The sequence below is a fragment of the Opisthocomus hoazin genome, chromosome 2 (assembly GCF_030867145.1).
Source record: "Opisthocomus hoazin isolate bOpiHoa1 chromosome 2, bOpiHoa1.hap1, whole genome shotgun sequence".
NCBI classification, from domain to species: Eukaryota; Metazoa; Chordata; class Aves; order Opisthocomiformes; family Opisthocomidae; genus Opisthocomus; species Opisthocomus hoazin.
Window position 1 is genome coordinate 16496311 of NC_134415.1, and position 23883 is coordinate 16520193.

Here is a 23883-nt window from a genome sequence, read left to right on the forward strand (position 1 = left end):
GCTGTATCCAAAAGGCATGACAGTTTCATTTGCTGTAAATATGAGAACAAAAAGGTGAATGTACCCTGTGTGTACACGAGAGCATTGCAAGGTCACATTGGCTAGTCTCTCAGAATTAACACAGGCTTTGAAGTAATTGCAATATCTAGGTAAATACTTTAAGATGCAGTGTTGTATAGGGTAGACATAGCTTGGCCTACCAAGAGATTTCCCTATTTGCATTCAGACAAAGAAATGGCACATGGTTCAATAAAAGCTTAACTGTTTCAAGATGGCTTTCCTTCATGCAGGAATGGATTTTTGAGGTGCACGCAACATGCACAGGGTCTGAATCACCCAGTTGTTTGAAGTATGGTTCTGCCTGCAGTTAAATCCTCCTGAATCTACTGTAAATGCAGAGAAAATATCCTGTATTTCTGTAAGCATTCAGCTGCTTCCTTCAATTACCTATAATTACAGTTCATCAATCCCATATGAAAGTTCTTGTAATGGTGATTGTCGAACCAGAACTTGGAAGTCAGCTCTGCGGTGACTGTGCCCCTTCTGCCAGCCCCTTCTGCCTGCTTCCTTACAGGGAGAGGAAGTTACCCTTTTGGGAACTCACATCAGTTAGAAAAAAATGGTAGTTTTCCATGTTCTGCTGTTTTTTTGTTTCCTCAGGAAAAGAATTGGAACTAGAAATTGCTGTGTGCTATAAATAAGTAAATCAGTCTCTTGTTCAGATACAGTTCCAAGTGTTGTTCAGGTATTCAAGAGATAGTAAAGTATAAGTGAAGTAAGATTTGTAGGACAAAATCTTAAATTGGATTTAAAACACTGAATGCAGTTAGAGTTGAGGTGGTTTTGAATATCTTAATTCTGTACTTTAAGATTTAGATAAATTTAAATGTAATCTATTTCTGAATATTCTGGATAAATTATTCTTCTTTACAGATGATAACTTCTTTTTCAGGAGTTATGATTTCATGCTCCTGTATAACCTTAGTTTAAATTGCAGCTAAACACTGTCAGTATTTTTTGCAGTGACGTACAAACTTTGAGAATTTCTAAAGCTTCTGTGAGGGTTTAGCATCCAATGCTGCCCGTATCTGAATCTCCTTATCTTACAAAGTACATCCAAGCCATTAACAGATGAGTATTCTGTAAAAATAATCAGAAACCCACTACGGTTATTTTTTTAACCTTCACTGCAATGATTAAAACTTACAAATTTGTATTTTACATTATCTTCATTTTACTTTATTTTTTATGGACCCATTTATAGGTATTGGCTGCAACATGAGACGGTGTCACTAAAAGAAGGCTAGATGGTTTCTAGATTCTTCCAGATAAGGTATCCACTGCAGAAAAGTCAGGACTTACAAACTTGATTTACAGTTGTTTTCAGGCCTGAGCTTTCTACTTAGGTTACAGAATATTGTGCACTTACTGAACTATATGGGAGAGTTTAACATTAAACTTCTTTTTCGTTTGCTTAGAAATCAACGAATGTACAGTTAATCCAGATATCTGTGGAGCAGGACACTGTGTTAATTTGCCTGTGGGATACACTTGCATCTGCTACGAGGGGTACAAACTTAACGATCAGCAGACAAAGTGCTCTGGTATGAATGGACACTCAAAAATCTGAAATAACCATGCTATGAAATGCTTGAAATGTCGAGTCTGGTCAGGGGAAATAAGCGGTTTTGTATGTCAAATAAAATTTGCCAGCTAGTCTCCGATAAAGCCTTTCAGCTGCTCAGAACTGAACATGAACTGAATTGAATTGAATGAAAGCCTTTCCCATTGTGAGATGACAGAAAAAGTGATTAGACAGGCCATCTCTTCTTAGCTTTATATCAGGTATCTAAAATCGTCAGACTGCTAGGAAGAAATACACTTCTGTTTGGAGAAAGACTGACCGAACTGGTGCTTGTTTCTCAGAATTATTTGCCCAGCTACCAGCTCTGCAGCTGGACTAAATCCAGTCATTTTGTTAGGTCTTTGCTTTCAGCCTTCTGCTGAGAAGACAAAATACATCGTATACATCCCAGAAGCACATTAGGAGATCAGCAGAATGAGGTCTTCATCCCCTGTAAAGCTAGTAAGTTCTGGAAGGCTCTGATGAGCATGAGGCAGAGCCCAGACTGGCTCTACATGAGCCGTTTTAGATTTGGAAGCAGCTGTATCAGTATCTTTCCTTCATTCAGAGTATGCTGGTTCCTCTGTAACTTGGATCAGACTGAGTTTATTACATCATGTTGCCAGATTATATACTATCAACTTTTCATGCTACCAAAAGTTCAGTAACTTCACACTGATATGCATGCTTTCAGGTGCAACTACAGTATTAAAAAATAATTTACATGTATACATAGCCAAATGGCACTTTAAAATCTTTGTTTCATCCAAATTGTGTTAATGTTCCATGCTTGCATCTTGTGCTCAGCTTGCGCTCGATGTAGTGATTTGAACAGTAACCATGTCACATTCTTCAGGCCAATGCAATATTCTTATAGTCTCAGCCAATAAGAGCATTTTTTTCCAGCCAAAACTATTTAATGCATCTTTTTTCCAGCTCTGAAGGAAAGGAAAACATGTACTTTTTCAGATAGTTACAATGGTTACAAGATCAGTCTTTTCAAAAGTGTGGCCCAGAATGCACAAAAATAATCACAACTAAATATGTTATTCTATAGTAATACAGTTTTATTTCTTTTATAGATATTAATGAGTGTAATCAGGCACCCCATCTCTGTTCCCTTGGACGCTGTGAAAATACAGAAGGAAGTTTCCTATGTATTTGCCAAGCTGGATTCATGGCCAGTGAAGATGGAACTGACTGCGTTGGTAATTACTGGTCTCCTTTATAGAAAATAAAAATATAAAAATGAATCAAGAAGCTTATCTAAAACCCCCTAAAGTGCCCTCTTCAGCTTTTTTCTTGGTGTCATTGTTGCTGGACTGATGTCTGTAAGTGTTTTTAACTGTCTCTTACAAGGTATTGTGGCGAGGAAAATATTTGAGTGGCTCCTACCACTTTTCAAAATGATTGTTTAAAAACAAGAATTTACTCAGTATCATGCTTCTTTAGGGAAACTACCATTTAGTAAAAACACCTTCTGTGTTGGAAAATGCAAATACTCAAAACTCAGTCACTAGCATTTGTAACACACTGTACTTTTAAGTGTAGTTGCAAACAGCCATGGATTTTGCAGAGCAATCCAAACAGCCTGAACTGGCTGCGATCTTCCTCAGGGTAGCACTGCCTTGGGCACAGTATACATGCAATGTATACATGCTTTGTGTTTGCAACCACAGAGCTCCTCACTGGCCGCCTTCCTGCAGCCTGGTTGTTTCTAGAGCTCATTCTCGCTGATTACAAGCAGTGAGGTAAAGATGGAACTGCTCAGTAAGAACAGCTGTAGGTCTGTGGATTGCAAACAGCTTGAAAATCCAAACTTACTTACTTGTGTTTAGTTAAAGCAGAGTTTAGGGGAGATGCAAGCATTCAGTAATTCTATGTGAAGCAAAGTTTGTCTTAACTTCTCTTTTTTATATGCAGATTTTGATGAATGTTCAAGACCTCATACTTGTGGGGAAGGCTTTTGTGTAAATACCGTTGGCTCATACAGATGTGAATATTGCGATAGTGGATACCAAATGAACAGGAGAGGTGAATGTGAAGGTAGGTTTGGACTCTTCACCAGTAGTAATACAGTAACAGTTGCCAGGCCAAACAACTGCAATAGGAAGAGCCATTTGCTTGCATTGACTGACGTTTCTGATCTCAACAGAAAATTTTACATTTCTGTATTTTTGGTGAAATTCGGTCATAAGATGGAACTATTAAAATAACACAGATCTTTTCATTTTTAACTTAATATTTTTTTACCTGGTGTATTTCTTTTAATTCCTTTCAATCCCCATTTCCTATTTGATTTCAGATGGAATTTCTTGGCACAGTGGTTTTATATCTGTTTGTGTTTCCCCATCCCACGCTGTGCTTATTTCTATGAGTAATTTCTCTAGCTTAACCTTACTGCTGGATTTCTCTCACAGCTACTTTCTTCATTTACTTTGCCTTCAGATCATTTAACTTCCCCCTGTACACCAGTTGAAAATGGCAGAATGTTCAAAAGGACATCGCTTATTTTATCTTCAGTATGTCGTGGATGATGAAGTGAAGTTACCATTTACTCGTATCACAAAAACAACGCCAAATGTTGCTGCTGTTTGGGATGGTTAACATTGCCTGCTGTTCAGGGGAGGCTTAGCCCTGTGGCTTGAGCTGCAAAGGGAGAATTCTCAGATGGTGCAGTCTTAAACAAGCAACCTTTCTGAGTACTCTCCAATCTTTTTAGTTATTTGATGTCTGGAACCACAATTCAATTCCATTATTTAGATTTAAGACACTACAAAGGAGTTCCCCTACTACAAACAGAACCATCTCAGGACAGCTATTTTAACAGCTCTTGCCGTGGAATCTCTTAACTTCATTCTTAGTCCTTCCCTGCATACTGTACCAAGTTTCTGTTTAAAAAAATATATCGAGAGAGTTTTTCCTATATTGTAGCAGGTAGCAAATGATAAATAAACTTTTTTTTTTTAATTTGGAAATACATATCTAATAGTTATTTCATATTGCAGGAGATTCTAGGATATCTGACATAAAAAAATTCACATTATTTTTCAGTGTGATATTTTTGCCTTTTTGCTGTTCTTTTTTCTTTTCCCATTTTCAGCTTGAATTGTGAATTAAAAACCATAAACAGCCATTTCATTTTAAACATAGTCTTGTTCATGCTTTAGTCTAAGTTACTTATGACAGAATAAAATTGCTAACATGTTAGGTTGCCTAGCAAGTAAGCAACTTAAAGCTGCTGCGGATATATTTGCTGCTCTGAGCATTGCTAAAAGATTCCTCTTTCCATTCAGACTTTTTTTTTTTGTATTTATTTGTTTCACACATTCCACTCTTACAGCTACTTTTTCCAAATCTTCTCTGTCAGTAGGGAATCTGTGATTAAGATAGGCTAGAAATCAGTGTCACAGTGCATCAAATTTCTTATTAGCTTGTATTTTAAGTATTGTGGTGGTAGTCCTCTATCACTTAACAATATGTAATTTCTGAAACCAAATTCTCTGTTGAAAGTTATTTAAGGTTGCTTAAGGGAAAAGCCCTCCTACACTAAATCCATCAAACCAAGGATATGACACATTCGAGGAATTGTTTCACCATGTCGTTACACCTACATGTTATAGTCACCCTACTGACAGATTCTAGATTCCATGAATGACTCCTTTCCACCTCCTCCACACTTCAAAAGCAAAGGCAAGAATCCTCCAAGCTGCACACACCACACACAGTTTGCTTACGCTTCCTTGCCCCATCTTTATTCTGCCTTCAAGCTATACTCATGCAAGCTCTGTCATGGGCCTAGCCTGGGAAACATAGAGTGCATATATGTTGTTGTAGAGTTTATTGCTTATGTAGAACAGTGTTATAGGCGTAGCTGAACATCATTGCGTATGATTAAGTATTGCTCTAAAATCTACTTGTGATTTCTTTAAGCTTTGCAGCACGTAGACTTTGTTTTGACTGAAAATTTCTGTACCAAATACATCATTCATGTTGTGTGTTTTGAGGGTAGATACAGTCCAGGCAGTTCTGAGAACCGCTTTCAGCAGAAGTGGATTTTTTGTTAATTAAATAAAAAAATCTTAAAGCAGTTTTACAAGTTTTTGCAGGTCTGGATTATCCTGATTCTAGGAAAACTTGTGATTTGCCCACAGGCAGTGAGTTGTTTGAAGCGGGGATGTTCAGTTCTCTGAAGGCTGGAGCATTGTCCAGTTAAGTTACAGGTGTTGGAGGCTACTTTCCTTCTGTGAGCTTGTCCCCAAAACTAGGATAAATTGCCTCCCTACTATGTGTGCTGGAGTAGTAGTCCTTAATTGCAGAAGAAACAACCAACTAGGCTTGTGTCAGGGAAGGGACAGGAGGTTAGAAAGCTGGGTTTAGAGGCGACTTCAACGATTTCATTAGTCCCGTGCACGGCATGAAGCAAGTATTTGGTAGGAAAGATTAGAATTATTGTGTAATTAAAGACCGTATTATAAAGTGTGGAAGCAGACTAGAATGAAACTGCCCACACTGTTTTAATTCCAGCATCTTCTGAGCATTGGTCACTTCACTGCAACTTGTATTTGAATGTCATTTTTGTATACGATCTGCATATATTGCATGTATTGTGGGTTTCTTTGGTGCAGAATAAGAAGTTCTTGGTAGATGCACAAAGCCTGGACAGGAGATGCATGAGCGTTTCTGGACCTGTCTCTTGTTTTGTCATGGGTAAACTAGGACCTCTGCTGATCCAACAAGTCCCTCTATCACTCTAGACATTGCCAGCCTCATGATGTGTGTGTTGCTTGTGCCTTCTTTCAGGCATAATCAACTCCCTACTCCCTGTAAGCATGTTTGGTTACCACTCACACAATTAAATTTATAGTCCACATAATACTTCCATGCTGCATAACTCTAGGACCCTGAGGAATACCAAATCCCTCTTTGCTTTGAGAAGCCAGAGTTACAATTTTATTGGTGTTGCAATGCACTTCCAAAGTCACCTGAGACTGACCATAGGAAAAACCTCGGGGCACTTCAATATGGTAAAGGGGTGACATAAACAAAGTTATTCTTACCTATCTAAGGGAGAAATCTGATCTGCTGATGTTATGGAGGACCTACTGAAGATTCGCAGTATAACAGAAAATATGGATTCAGTTGCATGTACTATGATCTAATTTAGTTCTCAGAGATGCCTCCTCGCTGGTACGAATCTGTGCTAACTTCCTAGGTCTCTAACAGATAAAGTACGCAACTCTTCTAATGTATAACATGAGCACAGTCAGAATAATCAGATTAGTTTATTGTTCAGTGTTTTGTTATGACTTTGACCAGTATTTCCTTTTATCTTCTCTTTTGAAGACATTGATGAATGCCTGACTCCAGCTACTTGTCCAGATGCACAGTGCGTGAACGCTCCTGGCTCTTACCAGTGCATTCCTTGCAGAGTGGGATTCAGAGGCTGGAATGGACAGTGCCATGGTATGTTCGGTACTCATTGTACCTCCAGTTACACTTCTTGTTCTGAGATGCTGTATTACCTGTGCCATCAATGTTACAACCTGATGACAGCACTGTGCCCTAGGTCCCCATTTCATTCAATAATAATCGAAAATACGAGATTTTTAAAACTACTTTATGTTCTCAGACACAGTACATATAAGGAAATCATGTTTTGCTGTAGATAAATGAGCATTGAATCTAGACTGCAAGCAATACAATCATAATTGAAAAACAAAATTCTTGAAATAGAAAATATGGAACTGAAAGGGATGTATTATCAGTGAAATGCTAGTAGGCCTTTGTTTGGAGGTATTAACAAATGGAAAAAAACATGAGAGTGCGAGCACATCAGTGTGACTGGCAGGCTTCCCAATAGGATATGGCAGCTTGCTCACAAAGCATATTAATAAAACTTCTTAATTATCTGTATTTCCAGCAAAACATTCAGCACATCTTAGAACAGCTTGTCTCACTTTAGGTTTTTAGGACAGATTTCTTGCGTTCTAGTTTTGTCCATTTGTTTTTAAATGCAAGATTTATTTTTTTCCCCAAATCAGTTTTGGCTATTTGAGGTATAGGTAAGAAAGAGCAGGGGAATCCATTGTGCAAAACGAAATAATCTTTGTAGTTTTGAGTGCCACTTTCTGGGGCATTACCAGAAACTTAAATTTGACATCAGTTGTGAAGGATCTGCTGTCTGTTGTGAATCATTCTGTCCGCACTGCGTGCAACACATGCCCTGCAATTTCTGATGGTTGGAGTAACCATGTTACCTAAATATGGTTGTATAATAACCTACATAGGAGGTTTTTGCTTTATTATTGTAGGTCAGATTGGCAGTGTACTTACATAACTTATTTCCTAATCGCTTCCAATTGCTGTGATTTGGTTCAGTTCAAGAATCAGTCTAAGAGCATTGTTTTGGTTGAAATAGCACTGAAAGGTGGGCATCTATGGTGCTCCAGCTGCAAATGGGCTTTTGATGTGGAGCAAGACTACAGCCAGGTTGCAGTGAAACACCTGAAAAATATATGGTGTGGCTGTCAGAGCCTCACCACTGGTTTTGCTGTACAGATAATACCTTTTTCAATGCCCCTGTTTTCTAATGAAGGCATACTGTAGAAAATTATTTCGATCTGAACATCTGCCTGTTAGAATTTATCAGCATATCATAGCCGCATTTTTTGTTCTTTGACTTATTCTGGAGGAATATATTTCTCAGGTAATTTCATGGATTTTAACAGTGTTAGAACAAGCTATGGAATGTTTACACCAAACTGGTGTGGTTCATTTGGCACACGTTCATGTTCGTCTTTGTTTTGCTCCTTCCCACCTGCCTGGATTCCTGCTACCTTGCACAGAACGTGGCACATGTACTCTGTTAAGAAAGCTTTCCTCTTATTTAATTCCTTCTTTGGAACATGTGTATTTGATCTAATTTTACATTCTTTCACGATATCAAGCTTGATTTCTATACCTATTTATGGAAATAGCCTGGTTGAAAATGCCATGGCATGTTTCACTTGTTTCATTCTTGCTAACCAGGTTAGTAGGAATAGAAAGAGAAAAAAGAAGTCACTGCTCTGATCAGATTTACAAACAAAACTAAGTCATGTAAGGGATGTCTTGATTCCAAGTTGCTGATATTCTTTTTCCTTGTATTACTGCATGTAGTTTCCCTTTTTCCTTTGTTTTATGAAATGTTCTAAGCCCAGGCTCTCGCTCAGAACATTAGTGGTGATATGTATCAGTCTTCATTTTCTGTTTATCCTGGACTTACATCATGTTGGAAATGAGCCATACACATTTTAGAAAATGTAATACAGAGTTTGTCTTAAATCTGTAGCTTTGCAATATGGTACAATTGAAATACACTAGAAAGGAAAATATTTCCCAAGTCATTTATGAAGGGTCTTGAAGTCCATTGTTCCATGAATTAATTTGTTTCTGCTGTTAGTTTAGGTCAGTTGCAGCTTTGCTAGTTTTCCCCAGTGCTGTTTTCAGTAATTATTTTTTTACCTCAGCTCCTTCCTCTGCCTGTACTTGATGCCCTAGAAATCTAGTGTAACAATTCTACAGTTCTTTGCTGCTATTGATACTGTCATCTTCCAGAATTTAAAGCCTAGAACATAACTACTTTTGTTTGATAAAGGCAAGTCAGTTGATTCACTTCACTTACGTAGAATAGATTCAACTGCAGTTTAGGTAGGAATATCCAATGTGAGATGCATATTGGAAGAAATTAAAAATGGCACCTGCACACCCTGCCACCTTGTTGTCTTGAAATTGCTACTGTCCCAGGTTCCTCAGTGCATTTGCGTCATACTATTTGAAATAATTTTTTTAAAAGTTTACTTGCAATCTCTTTTTTTTTCAATCTCTCTCTCTCCACATTTTCACATTCAAATAGTGATATATCATGATATATAATGACAATAAAGTAGTATGTGAATCTAGAGCACGCTTCTGTGTATTGACAAATAAGTGAAACAAAATGAGATTGACAAAACTTGCTAGGCCGCTTCATCCTCATGGTTAACACTGTGATGGATTTTGCAGCTCTGTTGTTGAATGATATTCAGCTTGTACAGCATGAGGGACCCCATCAGGAGATTTCAAAACTAATGCAGAGGTCAGCAGAGCTGATCCATCTAACTCTAAGCCCTACTGTAGGGAGCTTCAGTAGAAACAGTTATAGCTCTGGACTTCATCTCGGAAGATGTAGGTTCTGTTCCTGGCTTTGCTACTGGCTTTATGGGAAAGTCTCTTGATCTTCGAGTCCCATCCAAATATCAGGAATAATATTACAGGCTTTGTTTTCAAGTAGCTTGGAGATAAGTAGATGAAAATTAGTCTGTAAGAGATTTGTTAGTTGGAAATTTGCATGCCTGACTGCTAAATTAGGTTCTCTGTGTTTTAACAAATCCTTGCATTTGAGCACTGATCATATACATTGAGAGCAAAGGTTGTGTTTTGTTGAGCAAGCATATTTTGCAACAGTAGGGATCTGACAAATTAGTCTTGCAGAAGGGTGCAAGTAGCATCGCCTGCTGAGCTGCCGTAGCAGAGCACCTGTGGATCTGTGCTCTCGCCTCTTGGGAGGATGCCACTGCGTGTTCTTGGCCACACTGCAAAAGGACATCGTATTTACAGTTAGAGGCTCATGTGAGGAAACAAGGGTTGTAGGTCATCTGAAATAAGGACAATAATGGTGATTTCCTTTATGTCTGGGGAGAGATGGGCTTTGTCAAAGTCACATTGTACAGAAGCTTGTAAAGAGCCAAGAATGATAAATATGAGAGGAAAATAATTACTGCAGATATTCAGAACAGGTAATAAGAGCTATGATGATGATTTAAAGACCTCTAATTTTTTTCCAGCTCTCCCTGTGCTACCACTGCCTAAATAGCTCAAGTGCCTCAAATAATCTGTAGTTTTACTCATTTATGTTGACAGATTCTGTGTGCTTTGTGGTGGCAAAAGACAGGATAATTGGGACTAATATAATTTGGGGCACATAAATAATCTTTTTCTACATCAGTGTAGCTAAAAAATACAGTTTCTTCCATGCAAACAGGGACACCTGCTTGCTGTTAACTACATCCCCAAAATAAAAAAAATAAAATTTGAAAATTAAGGTTTTATTTTTTTAAAAGAAAATCACTCCTAGGAAAAAGACAATATTGATTATTTTAGAATACTGAATTCATTGTGGCTGGGTTTGTAATGAAAGATACTATTTATTTGTATGTTTGCTTTTTTCTTTGTTGATTTGTACAAATTGCATTCAGAAGGAATTACTGACAATGATTCTTAAGTAGTAACATAGCAATTTTCATGTTGGACAAAGAGAGTGACCCATCTAGTTAATACCCTTCTTTCAGAGAATTATGAAAGTAGGTGTCTATGGGATAGCTTATAGAAAAAAAATTTCTTTCAATTCCTCCTGTAAATAAAGGATGGTTTGTGATCAGGAAGAGAGATTTTGCTTCTAAAACTTTTGTTATAAAGGCATAATTCAATTGAGTTCTGTGTTGTCTATATAGAGTAGCCTTACAAACGGACCTGCATGGAGTGCAGAAATCCTCTTGAAATTCCTCAAGTGTCAGCTAAGTCCTTTAGAACCTGCCTTCTGTAATTCCATTTCAAAAATGTCATCTGTGAAGGTCTCACATGTACATGTGTTTCATATAAAGCCCTTAGTTATGCTCTGGAGAACTCCTTTAAATCCTGTATGTTAATTGACCTAGCTTTAAAAAAAGGCAAAAACGCAACAGCAGGAAACATGGTTGAGGTCTGTTCTAGCTTCTGAGAGGACCTGTCTGTTCCCTCGCACCTGCAGGTAAGCTCCAGGTAAACAAGCAGAGGCATCAGGTTGGGGGATTCTGACGAGAGCACATGTTTTAAAAATTATTTCAAAGGGAGCAGCTTCTAACACAGCCTTGCCAGCACAAGCTGTGTCTGCATTTCTGGACCACTCCTTGCAATAGCAGAAGGATTAGTGATAATGGTTGCAAGGTATTGGCAGCTGCTAGTGCTTTTATCACAAGTACATATCCTAAGAGTAAATCTGTGTAATGCAAGAATGAACGTGCCAGCACTTGCTAACCTCTTCTCTATGCTAAAGCTGTACTGGTTTAAGTTACTGCGGGAAAATTGTGGGCAAAATAGTCTTACTCAGGTAAGGGTGATGTGGACACAGCTCATAGTGCAACACCTATTTAAAAAAAGGAAAAGCAAGAAAAAGGTTTGTTAGCCTAAACTGCAGTCCCTGCTGTACTGGGATGAAAGCATTGGTTTAGTCATGTGGGCTCTTGAGTGTAGTCGAGTGTTTTGAGCACAGGCCAGCTCAAGTTCAAATGATTTTTTAAATCGGAGTTGCTGCAGATTTGTCAAGGTCAAAATACACAGGAAAACAGATTGTAGCCATGCTTATGGCAGAATTTGAATAAATTTCCAAGCGCAACTCAAAGATGGTTGTACCCAAGTTAATTACACACTTCTGATTTCTTTGTATTCACAGATATAGATGAATGTCAGTATGGCAGTCTCTGTACAAATGGACATTGTGAAAATATGGAGGGGTCTTTCAGATGTATTTGTGGCCAAGGTTTCAAACTCTCTGCATCAGAGGATCAGTGTGAAGGTAGGAAAGAGTATGATTAAAATCCATAAGGTTACACTTACCTTTTAGATGATATTTTTCATCTAATAATACTCCTTTTAATGGAGAAACAACAAATGTACAATACTGAGGCTAAGTAACCAAAAATGTAAGAATATGTATTTCCATTTTATGGCTTCTATGGACAAACTGTAGAGTCTGACATTTGATATAAAGCCAGTCAAGAACATGTAGTAATATTTATATGCTAAATTTGAATTTCTGCAAAATCCTTGGCATTACTGTCATTTTGGAGGTTTAGCGACAGTGGTTTTCGCTGCCTGAATTGCATTTCTACCTTTTTTTTCTTTCATGTGGGTGAGTGGAATCAAAAAACCCAGCCTGCACCCTCTTTGGGCCCAGCAGTGTCAGTTAGCACTGAGCTGACACCTGCACTGGTGTCACTGCATTTCAAGTAGTACATTTAGTAGAGAGAGTTTGGTGTTGTATTTCTATGAACAGTACCTGTACCTCCAAAGTGTCAGGTTCTACATTTCTTCCACATCTAAAATTCCCATCAGCACTGCTCCAGTGGAACAAAATTAGGTCTGAAGTCGGAGCGGAGTAGCCTGAGAGAGAACCAAGAGTGTGCAGAGGAGGTATGAATATCCCTCTCCTTAGAGGGAGGGAACATCTTGAAACCTCCCCAAAGGTAAAAATCTGGGAGAATGTCTCCAAGCTGTGGATAAGCACACGGAAAGCTGAACGTTTAGTCAGATGTTGGTTTTTCTTCTCTTCCCTTCCCCCCACCCTTCCGTGTCTGTGTAGAGCACCAAACACTTTCAGACTTCTGAGTGCTAAAAATAACACAGTAAAACTAAATGATCATTCATGTAAATTTGTCGGGAAGTTTAAAACAAAACATCAGTGTAAGTTAAGTGTCTTGAGCGAGTTAAATGTGCTGTCCAGGACGCACAGCAGACTGGTCTTGGGGAAAGTATGTAGACAAAATTTAACTGCTTCCTCTGAGCCCTTCATGGAAAAGGGCCCTTGCCAAGCTGAGCTGGCATGTGCAGGCTGTGCTTCATAAAGTGCACCCTTCTAAAGTGAGGTCCCGTACACGTGCCCAGATGCTTCATGCAACCTCACAGATTTCAGTCATCCTTAAATTCCAAATTTCTGTGGTTGCAGGGGACCATTACTCTAAGGGGTCAGACTACATAGCCATAACACAGACCTGAAAAACCTTATTGAGTAACTTTCTCCTTTTTGAATTGGAGTATATTTTCAGAAAGACATTCAGCCTTGTCTAAATCCTAGAAGTGTCTAACAACATACCACATCAATTTAATTACTGTTCATAAATGAGTGTTTTACAAATAAGGGAGGGAAAACAGGCTTCCTAGCTCAAACAAGATGTGCTATTTTCTGAATTCAAAGTGCCACTCCCCTCATATATTTTCAGTTTTTCACAGGAAAATTTAAGATTGATGTTCAAGTTCATCTGCTAACCCAGGCTGACCCCAGTTTATGAGAACTGAAGCACTGAGGGATTAGCAGTGGTTGTGGAAGTGGAGAGACATTTCCCCATACTTAGAGGATTAACACTGCCAAGTATTTAAAGGAGCTGTAAGGTACAACTTAGCAGGGGAACAGCCCGTCAGTGTGCATCTGAAAACCACACCCCGTTAAAAGGTGGTGATCCTGCTGGAAAGTATTTTGTGGGTTTTGCTGACTCACTGGAGCGGCTGGCTTGTTACCTTTGCCAGATATAAAAGAAACAAAAGCATCTCTCAAGCAGCATGTGTGCGTATTTGTGTGTCTGTGTATAACTGTGCATTGAGGGATATATTGACACTACAGGAGAGAACGCTGCGTGCAGTCGTCTCAAAGAAAACATCCAATCTGCAATTTCATATATTTTTATGCATTATATTGACTGTCTGCATTTTTCAACAAATAAGACCAAGAGAAGCAGTACTGGATATTTACACTCTGCTTTGCGGATTTGTTCAGAATTGGTTATTGCAACATTTGATTAGTAATTTGTATTTTCACGTGTGTTATGTTTTTGCTGTCTCTTCTGCTACAGATATAGATGAATGCCAGCACCGATCGCTCTGTACGAATGGACGCTGCAGGAACACAGAAGGATCTTTCAGATGTGTTTGTAGCCAGGGCTACACATTATCATCTACTGGAGATCAGTGCGAAGGTAAGCTTGTGGACTTCAGCTACTGATTCATTTTTTCCAATAATATCTTGAGTATTTCAGCTATAGGCATGAACTCTTTTGAGAACGGGGCAGAAAGATACGTTGCTTCTCCTTCTTTTTCTATACTTTACTGTCAGCCGTTCAACAGTCTCCCCTACACAGCCACATGAATTCTTAGAAATAGTCCCTGTCATCTTTCCACATAGCAGAAATCAGCACATGTTTCCAACAGTGAGACTGGAAGAGCAGTTGACATTGTTACCAAAAACAGTTAAACCTTTCCAAACCTTGTTGGTCAAATTCTGACGCAAAGGTTCTGTATGACAAAAGCTTTTGCCAGCATACGCTATTCACATGGGGACCTGCTAGGTTAAAACTTCTTCTCCAGATGGCTTTGAGAACCTGTAGCCAGCCGCCGCAATCCCACATGCGCACTGGCAGGAGGAAATCTATAGTATAAGATGAGCTTCAGGGGGATCTGCCGGAGCTCACAGCTTTCACTGTCTCAGAAGGCAGTCCACATAATGAGCTTGTAAATACAAAAATAAGAGGTGAAAGATGTACAGTAAATGTAGGGAGAAATGCTGTGTTATAGAACACAGAAACGTTCTGTTATCTGTCAAGTAGAAGAATTTAATTGTCCAGTAGTTGGCAAACAGATTTTTTTCTAATGAATTATTCCAAAGCTACTCCCTCTTCTCCATTGTTGGCTATACCACCTGATACGGTACGTCTGCTGCACTACTTACTCATGGTTGCCTTGAACATAGGAGATTACTTATTAGTGAGCTCCAGAAAAGATTGTACCTCAGTTGCTTCCTTCCCACTGTCCATGTCGCCAACAAAGATGTTAAATGACACCAGTTCCCATACTGACTCCTGAGGAATGCCGCTCGTCACTGGTCTCCACCTGGACATCGAGCCGATGACTGCAACTCTTTGAGTGCCACCATCCAGCCAATTCCTTGTCCACCAAGTGGTCCTTCCATTAAATCCATATCTCTCCAATTTAGAGACAAGGATGTTGTGTGGAACAATGTCAAATGCTTTGTATAAGTCCAGGTGGATGACATCAGTTGCTCTCCCCTTATCCACCCACGCTGTAATGGTTTAACCAGGCCCCTGTTACAGGTTAACCCGGCAGCCAGAAACTAATCACCAGACAGCCACTCACCCTTCCCCTTCTCCCCACGGTGGGATATGGAGGAGAATGGACAAAAGGTAAAACTTGTGGGTTGAAATAAATACAGTCTAAAAAGACAACAAAAGAACTAATAATAATAGTAATTAATATGCAAAACAAGCGATACACAGTACAATTTTTCTCACTGCCTGACAATCAATTGCATAGCCCGTCCTCAAGCAGCAATCACAGAAACTGCAGGTTTCCTGGAGCTCGTGAATTTCACGGTTTTTGCCAAACTCGTGAATTTTGCAGAACTCGCCAAACTCACGGAAAAAAGACCGAACTCATGGAAAAGTTCGAACTCATGGAAAAGGAGAGTTGAACTCCCAGAAAAGAGATTCCTACCCCCCGGCCAATCCCCATTCATAAACTGAGCATGACATCCATGGTATGGAATATTTCCTTTGGCCAGCTTGGGCTCGCTGCCTGGCTGTGCTCCCTCCCAGTTCCTGCACACCTGCTTGTTGCCCGAATATGGGAAACTGAAAAAAAAAGTCCTTGATCTCTTAGCAACAGCTAAAAACATCAGCGTTATCAACATTCTACTCATACTAAATCCAAAACACAGCAGCTACTGGGAGGAAAATTAACTATCCCAGCCAAAACTGGTACATCCACCAAATTTGTCAGGCACAATTTGTCCTTAGTGAAGCCGTGTTGGCTGTCACCAGTCACCTCCTTATTTTCTGTGTGCCTTAGCATAGTTTCCAGGAGGATCTGCTCCATGATCTTGCCGGGCACAGAGGTGAGACTGGCTGGCCTGTAGTTCCCCGAGAGGTTTGCATACTGTACAGAAGATAATGCATTTTGACTGAATTTGGCAGAAGACACCTTCTTGTTGTGAGACTTGGCATTAACTCAGCGCAAGGGAGCTGTTAATTTTTTCTCATGCTCCTAGTCAAAATTAGTTGCTGTTTTAAATAAACCACAATTTATTTCTGAGTTGAAAGTGATTATAAAACGTGGTTATCAAAAGTTCACAACCTTGTCAGCATTAAGTGCAGTTTTATCTGCAATAGCATTCATTTATGTAAGAAAGCTATCTCTATTTTGTATTTTTATCAAATAGATTAAATCCCAAGGATCGTTGTGCTCTGATACAGTGTGGGCTTTTCAGAGATAAGTGTAGAAATGAGGTCATGTCCTCTTTATTAATTACAATTTTTATTCATTTCTGCAATGCAGGAAAAAGTTACAACGCTAATCAGCTAAAATCAGAATAATCAAAGGCCATGGAAAAAGTCTTTGATAACTGTTTTTCAAAGGAAACCGTCTGCATTATCAGAGCAATAGACTCTGTGACTTACGAGGTAGGGTGCTGTGGAGGCAGGGGAAAGTTGCTTACGATATGCTGCTTTTATTTGACTCTCATTTTCTGTTTGCTTTTACAACTTAGAGGCACAGTCATCAAATACCTTGTGATCTTTAGCTGTAGTGAAACAAAACTCTATAGTAACACTGGAGTGTAGGCACTTACTTAGTTAATCCTGTACCCACAGTAGCTATGCTCTGTTTCCTCCAGTGGGCTGCCTTTATGCCCTTTGAAAGACAACGGGAAGAAGGTGGGGACAGTGCCAGTGTCCTGTTGTCATGGTTTAGCCCCAGCCAGCAACAAAGAACCATACAGCCGCTCTATCACAGAATCATAGAATGGTTTGGGTTGGAAGGGACCTTACAGATCATCTAGTTCCAACCCCCCTGCCATGGGCAGGGGCACCTTCCACTAGACCAGGTTGCTCAAAGCCCCATCCAGCCTGGCCTTTGGGTTGGAAGGGACCTTACAGATCATCTGGTTCCAACTCCCCTGCCATGGGCAGGGACACCTTTCACTACACCAGGTTGCTCAGAGCTCCATCCAGCCTGGCCTTGAACACTTCCAGGGAGGGGGCATCCACAGCTTCTCTGGGCGACCTGTGCCAGTGCCTCACCACACTCACAGTAAAGAGTTTATTCCTTATATTTAATCTAAATCTACCCTCTTTCAGTTGCAAGCTGTTACCCCTTGTCCTATCGCTACATGCCCTTGTAAAAAGTCCCTCTCCAACTTTCTTGCAGGCTCCCGTTAAGTACTGATAGACTGCTATAAGGTCTCCCCGGAGCCTTCTCTTCTCCAGGCTGAACAGCCCAGACTCTTTCAGCCTGTCCTCATAGCAGAGGTGCTCCAGCCCTCTGATCATTTTTGTGGCCTCCTCTGGACTCGCTCCAACTGGTCCATGTCTTTCCTCCAGAGCTCCAGAGCTGGACGCAGGACTCCAGGTGGTGTCTCACCAGAGCAGAGTAGAGGGGCAGAATCCCCTCCCTTGACCTGCTGGCCATGCTGCTTCTGATGCAGTCCAGGATACAGTTGGCCTTTTGGGCTGTGAGCGCACACTGCTGGGTTGTGCTGAGTTTCTCATCAACCAACACCCTCAAGTCAAGGTCCCTCTGGATGGCATCCCTTCCCTGCAGCAAGTAGACCGCACCACGCAGCTTGGTGTCGTTGGCAAACTTGCTGAGGGTGCATTCAATCCCACTGTCCATGTCACCAACAGAGATGCTAAACAGCGCCGGTCCCAGTACTGACCCTTGAGGAACACCACTTGTCACTGGTCTCCTCTTGGACATTGAGCCATTGACTGCAACTCTTTGAGTGCCACCATCCAGCCAATTCCTTACCCAGGGAGTGGTCCATCTGTTAAATCCATGTCTCTCCAATTTAGAGACAAGGATGTCATGTGGGACAGTGTCAAATGGTTTGCAAAAGTTCAGGCAGATGACCTCAGTTGCTCTTCCCTTATCCACCAATGCAATAACCTCATCATAGAAGGTCACCAAATTTGTCAGGCACAATTTGCCCTTAGTGAAGCCATGATGGCTGTCACCAGTCATCTCCTTGTTTTCCGTGTGCCTTAGCATACTTTCCAGGAGGATCTGCTCCATGATCTTGCTGGGCACAGAGGTGAGACTGACTGGCCTGTAGTTCCCTGGGTCTTCCTTTTAACCCTTTTTAAAAGTGGTGGTTATGTTTCCCCTTTTCCAGTCAGTAGGAACTTCACAGGACTACCACGACTTCTCAAATATGATGGATAGCGGCTTAGCAACTTCATCCACCAGTTCCCTCAGGACCCGCAGACGCACCTCCTCACCTTTCAGGTTCCTTAGATGGTCTTGAACATGATCTTCTATAGTGGGCTGTTCCTCATTCTCCCAGTCCCTGCCTTTGCCTTCTGTGACTTGGGTGGTGTGGCTGGAGCACTTGCTGGTGAAGGCTGAAGACTGTTGCCCCTTCCCTCAGTGGGGTGGGGTGGGGAGGAGAATGGAAAGAAAAAGGCAAAACCCATGGGTTAGGATAAGGGCAGTTTAACAGCACAGCAAAGGAAGGGAACAGTAACAACAATACTGATGAAAAGAACGTACAAAACAAGGGAATACGCAGGGCAACTGTCACCGCCCAATGTCCAGCATGCCCCTGAGCCGCGACTGACCTCCCCCTGGACAGGTCTCCCTCTCCCAACCCCGCATGATGACCCAGTGTGTCCAATACCCTGTTTATTTGGCCAGTTTGGGTCAGCCAGCCCAGCTGTGTCTCCTCCTGGCTTCTTGTGAAAATTAACCCTATCCTAGCTGAACCCAGGACACCTGTTCTTGAAATATTTGATTACTTTGTGTCTAGTTTGTATCCTGAAACTTGCCCTGCTATGCGTCGGTCAGGACATTTGTCCCATGGATGGCAAGACACTAGGGCAGAGTCGACAGGCCTGAGGCTTGATGCTGGAAACGTGGTGTGTAGGCAGGCAGCTGGGAGCTAGACCCCACGTGCCCTGACTCTGGGGCTGGACTTACGGCTCGGGTACAGCACTGTGCAAAAGCAGCCATTCAGCTTCGTGACCAAGCTGCTAAGCCTGCGAAATGGCTGCATTGCATCCTATGAACTGCAGGAAAAAGCAACTGTTAGCACAGCAGTCCGCACAGTGGGGTCCCTGTCCTGCCAGCCTGGTGTCCACGGGGTGGTTTTGTGAGGAGTCTCCCAAGGCACGCCTTGCCTGGTGTGACACACCAGCTGCGCTTGGCTTGCCCGAACTCTGGGGGACATCCGAGTCAGGTCGCTTCCAGCTCAAGGGTCTCTGTGTAGTGGTCTAAACACGTCCAAAGGTGCGTGCTGCAAACTACACATGTGCACTAGTAGGCATTTTTTGTGTCTGTCTTCTAAGCGTACCGCTGCTTGGATTTCTGTTTAACCGCATCACTGTAACACCACAGTCACCACTTTAGTAAGGTAGAGAGTGCAATACAGATCTGTTGTGATAGCTTTCATGAGAGATGCAGACAGCACGTTAGACATATTTGCTAGGAATAAGTGGTGTACAAAGTCAAATTTTAAAGCTCTCTAGAAACACAGTAAGTGTGATGATACGATGAAAGGGAAATTACAAGTGTAGTATCCTAAAGTGTAGTAATCTTGATTTCCACACACACGCAGTTATTAAAGGGCATTGTAGCTTCAAGTTGCTACATTAGTATCAAAGTAACACTGTTAAAAGTTTCATCAGTGTTTACATCATCTAATAATTCAGTTATGTTTTTATTTCAGATGTTGATGAATGCCTTCAAGACAGTGATATTTGCCTTGGAGGAAGCTGCATGAATACTGACGGGTCTTACAAATGCACTTGTCCAGATGGTTTCCAGCAGACAGCGAATAGAGGATGTCAAGGTATGAAATAGCTATAAAAAATACCTGGATCATTATTATAAACATGCAAATTTTGTAAGCATAATTCATGATAGTCACAGATCATGCTGAGGAAGAGAAACTCATTTTATTTGTAATTTGGCGTACTTTCTTACTCTTCTCATTTTGTATTGCTCTCTGTCAATATATGGTGAGAAATTATTTCAAGAGGCTGAAATCTCAGCCTTCATAACTTGAAAGAGAATCTGTATTAGAAATAACAGAGATACAGTGCTGCACTTTCCCAAATCCTGGAAACATTTATTTTGACAGAACCTTCTATGTTTGTGAATCAGTGATGTAACAGAAAGAGCAGTGTAGGTAGCATCAAGCCACATTAGATAAACCTCTCTCACCTCTAAAACATTTGCAGAATTTGTTGAGGATGGGTGGGTAGGAGAGAATGTGTTATCTGAGGCTGAGTCAGCATTGCCAAACCCAGAAAAATACTTCCCAGGTTTTAGTTCTGAATGATCCCAACCCCGTGTTGGCACAACACCCAGGCATGCCTTATGACTCCCTTTCGCCATCCGTTTTTATGAGACAAGAACCATGATATTAGAGCTGGAAAGTGATCACGTGTCCACGCTCTAAACAACTGGAGTACCAGGAGACTGAACTTTGCTTTGGCTGCGCTCTTATGCACAGTTTAGGCTTGAGCGGAGAGGCTGTATTCCAGCTGATCTTCGTTGAGGATCTTATGCAACCAACAGTGAAGTCCCTGTAAAAGTTCTGAGTATTCTGTGTGACTGCTTTCTGATTCAGAAAATGTTGCATTCAACATGTGGAAGTGCTGTACTACACCTTGCTTTAGCAGATAAAAGAGAACTGATCATAAGCTATAAATCAATGCCAGCTTTGATACTACTCTATTCTCTTTACTCCGCAATGTACAGTAGTAGTATATAGGCTTCAGGTTTTAAAAGGATAAACATAACAAAACTGAAAGTACTTATAAGCCAACTAAGGGATAGACAGCGTAGACAGTATCTTTAACAGAAAAAATGTGAATGAAAATTGGAAATCACTTCATGTAAGAGTGCCACACTTCAGAAGGAAGACTACCAACACTGAAAAATAACAGCTTGCTGTAGGGGGGACTGAAACTGCTTGAGAAATAGCCAGATCAATATCCAAACAAATGGAAGAAAGGAGGAGTTGATACAATGAATACTGACGAGTTAGAATAGCAAAGAACTGGACACAATGAAAGAACATTAAGTAAGATCTTTTGCTAGCAGAGTTAAGTAGGGTTAGGCTTTTTTTTACTGTGTTGACTACTTGCTGTGAAGCTGTTACAGGATGCGATATTTTTATTTGTCAGTGATGGAAATCTTCAGTATATTTTCTTATCCTGTATTTTGAACTGGACAAAACTAGCCATGCTTGTATCATAAATGATGACTTCTTTACATTTCAACAGTACCTTCGAAATATTTTGAGCAGCAGCTAAACTGAGACATTTTTAATTGACTGAAAGTTAGTTCCATCAGAGTTCTGTAATAGCAAGAAAAAACATAACATTTTTGAGAGAATTTACCTGGAGAGATTAGGGGCATGGTAAAAGGTCCAGATGATAGGCCACTAGTGCAGAGAGATCTTGATCACATGGTCTGCTGGGTACAGGCAAACAATATGTATTTCAATATATCCAGTTCTGTATTGAAGAAGGAATCTCAGTCATGCTTGTAGGATAGTGGACTTCCTTCTGGGACACAGTCACTGAGAAGGATTTAGGGGTCAGAGGCAGTCAGCTGAATATGAGCTTCCACTGCAACCCTGTGGCCAGTACGACTAATGCAATCCCCAGAAGACTGAAAAATGGAATAAGTAGCGGGGGAGTAAGCAAGGTTTGTTTACCTCTACTTCATGCTGATACAACTGCCCTTGGCACATTGTTGTACGCTGACATTCTGGTGCCCACAATTCAAAGTGTGTGCTGATCAGCTGAGGAGAGTCAGAGATGAACCCAAAAAAGCTGATGGCCTGGGGGAAAAAAGATTGAATGTTTTTAAACTATTTTGTTGAAGAAGAAAATGAGAGGTGACTTGATCGTAGCCTTATTACCTTCAAAGGAAACCATAACTGAAAGTAAAGAGCTATTGAATTAAACTGGTAAATTTATCACAGAATGCAGTGTCTGCAAGCTGAACCTGGACTAGACTAGGAATTAGGATGATGCATTTTGGTAAGGGGCAAAGTTGAAAAGAGTCCAAAACATTAGGAAGTTTGCGGTTTGCTCTTTCAGATGAGTTATACTCTATTTCCCTAACATTGTTCATTTTGTTTTCCTGTCTTTTAATACATCATTCTACCTTGTGTAATCAGCTGGTTTGGTTTCCAGTATTTTTCTGGCAGTTTTAAGAAACTGACAGCTTAGTCTTGAGAACAGTGTGTGTCCTGAGGAAGTATTGTACTGTCCTTTGTCATGGCTGATCTCCCACCTTACCCAGCTTCCAGAGAGCTCCAGGAAGTATGTCATCGATCTGCATTTACTATGAATTCAGGAGAAACTTTATACACGTAGGTGCTGTGTGAAGCGCAGCGCACTGACTTTTCCCTGTGCACCTCGTGCAGATACTACCCTTCTCTGAGCTGCCTCTGCTTTTTCTGCACATGTGCCATGACTTCAGGACATTGGCCTAGAAGCTTTACACACAGGACAGAATCAGTCTGTATCTAAAGAAAATTCTGTAATGGGTGTTATGGGTCTTGAAATGGTGGCATTAAAATCATAATTTCACTAGTCTATCAAAATTACTGTCCACTTGATGCATTTTGTATAGCTGTAATAATGGCCAGAATCTAAGCAACAACACAGTTAAGAATAAGAGATTCTAGTGTCTGTAGTGATGGACGAAAAAACCACATGTGTAAGTGTTGTTTGTGTTTGATCTCAGCATGGTACTGAAAACTTCTTAGTAGGTTTTTGTAAAGCAAAATACAAAAGTGCAATTACAATGTGAATGGCAATTCATGTGCCAGTGGTACCTCCATAATGAATGAATGCAGTCCTTAAGTTCTGATGGCAGGTTTTGTTGTTAAGATGAGCATCAATCAGAAAGAATTTCTTGCTTTCCAGATTCACAAGTTTGAAAGGCAGTGTTTGAAAATCACTTTCTAAGTTTAAAAAAAAAAAAGCAATGATGACAGGCTCTTATACAGCAACCTTTTGGGACCATTCCCATTTCCCATCAGCAAAAAAAGAGCATTTGGCTTTAAATTATATAAAATCAGCCTACTGGGAAAGATGCAACTCCAGACCTGCTGGCAACACGTGGAGCCAGCTGCACAAGTGGACCAGCATGCAGCCATCAAAAAGCAGTGGGATAGAGCTGTCTGAGAATTCCCCTAACATGGAAGAAATGTTGGCTAGTATGGAGCTTGTACTGATGTCATGTCTCAAATCACTCTGCTCATCCTCATCGCAGGGAGTGATACAGTGAGAGCATGATGCAGCAGAACATACTGATGCCTACACAGAGTTGAAGAATGATCTCAGATGGTTTGGTTACTCTGGAAAATGAGCCCTATTTACATAGCTGGTGGAAATAAA

The 23883-nt window shown here is 40.6% G+C and overlaps 1 protein-coding gene across 8 annotated transcripts in view; it reads left to right on the forward strand.

Moving 5' to 3' along the window:
• The window catches only part of LTBP1 (latent transforming growth factor beta binding protein 1), a 211786-nt gene that overhangs the window by 143172 nt on the left and 44731 nt on the right, over nucleotides 1-23883 (forward strand). For all 8 annotated transcript variants that reach the window (XM_075412728.1, XM_075412731.1, XM_075412729.1 and 5 more), the window contains 7 exons: nucleotides 1479-1604; nucleotides 2707-2832; nucleotides 3548-3670; nucleotides 6971-7090; nucleotides 12135-12257; nucleotides 14308-14430; nucleotides 20187-20309. In XM_075412728.1, the coding sequence (XP_075268843.1) occupies nucleotides 1479-1604; nucleotides 2707-2832; nucleotides 3548-3670; nucleotides 6971-7090; nucleotides 12135-12257; nucleotides 14308-14430; nucleotides 20187-20309 (864 nt within the window). The remainder of the gene's footprint in view (nucleotides 1-1478; nucleotides 1605-2706; nucleotides 2833-3547; nucleotides 3671-6970; nucleotides 7091-12134; nucleotides 12258-14307; nucleotides 14431-20186; nucleotides 20310-23883) is intronic.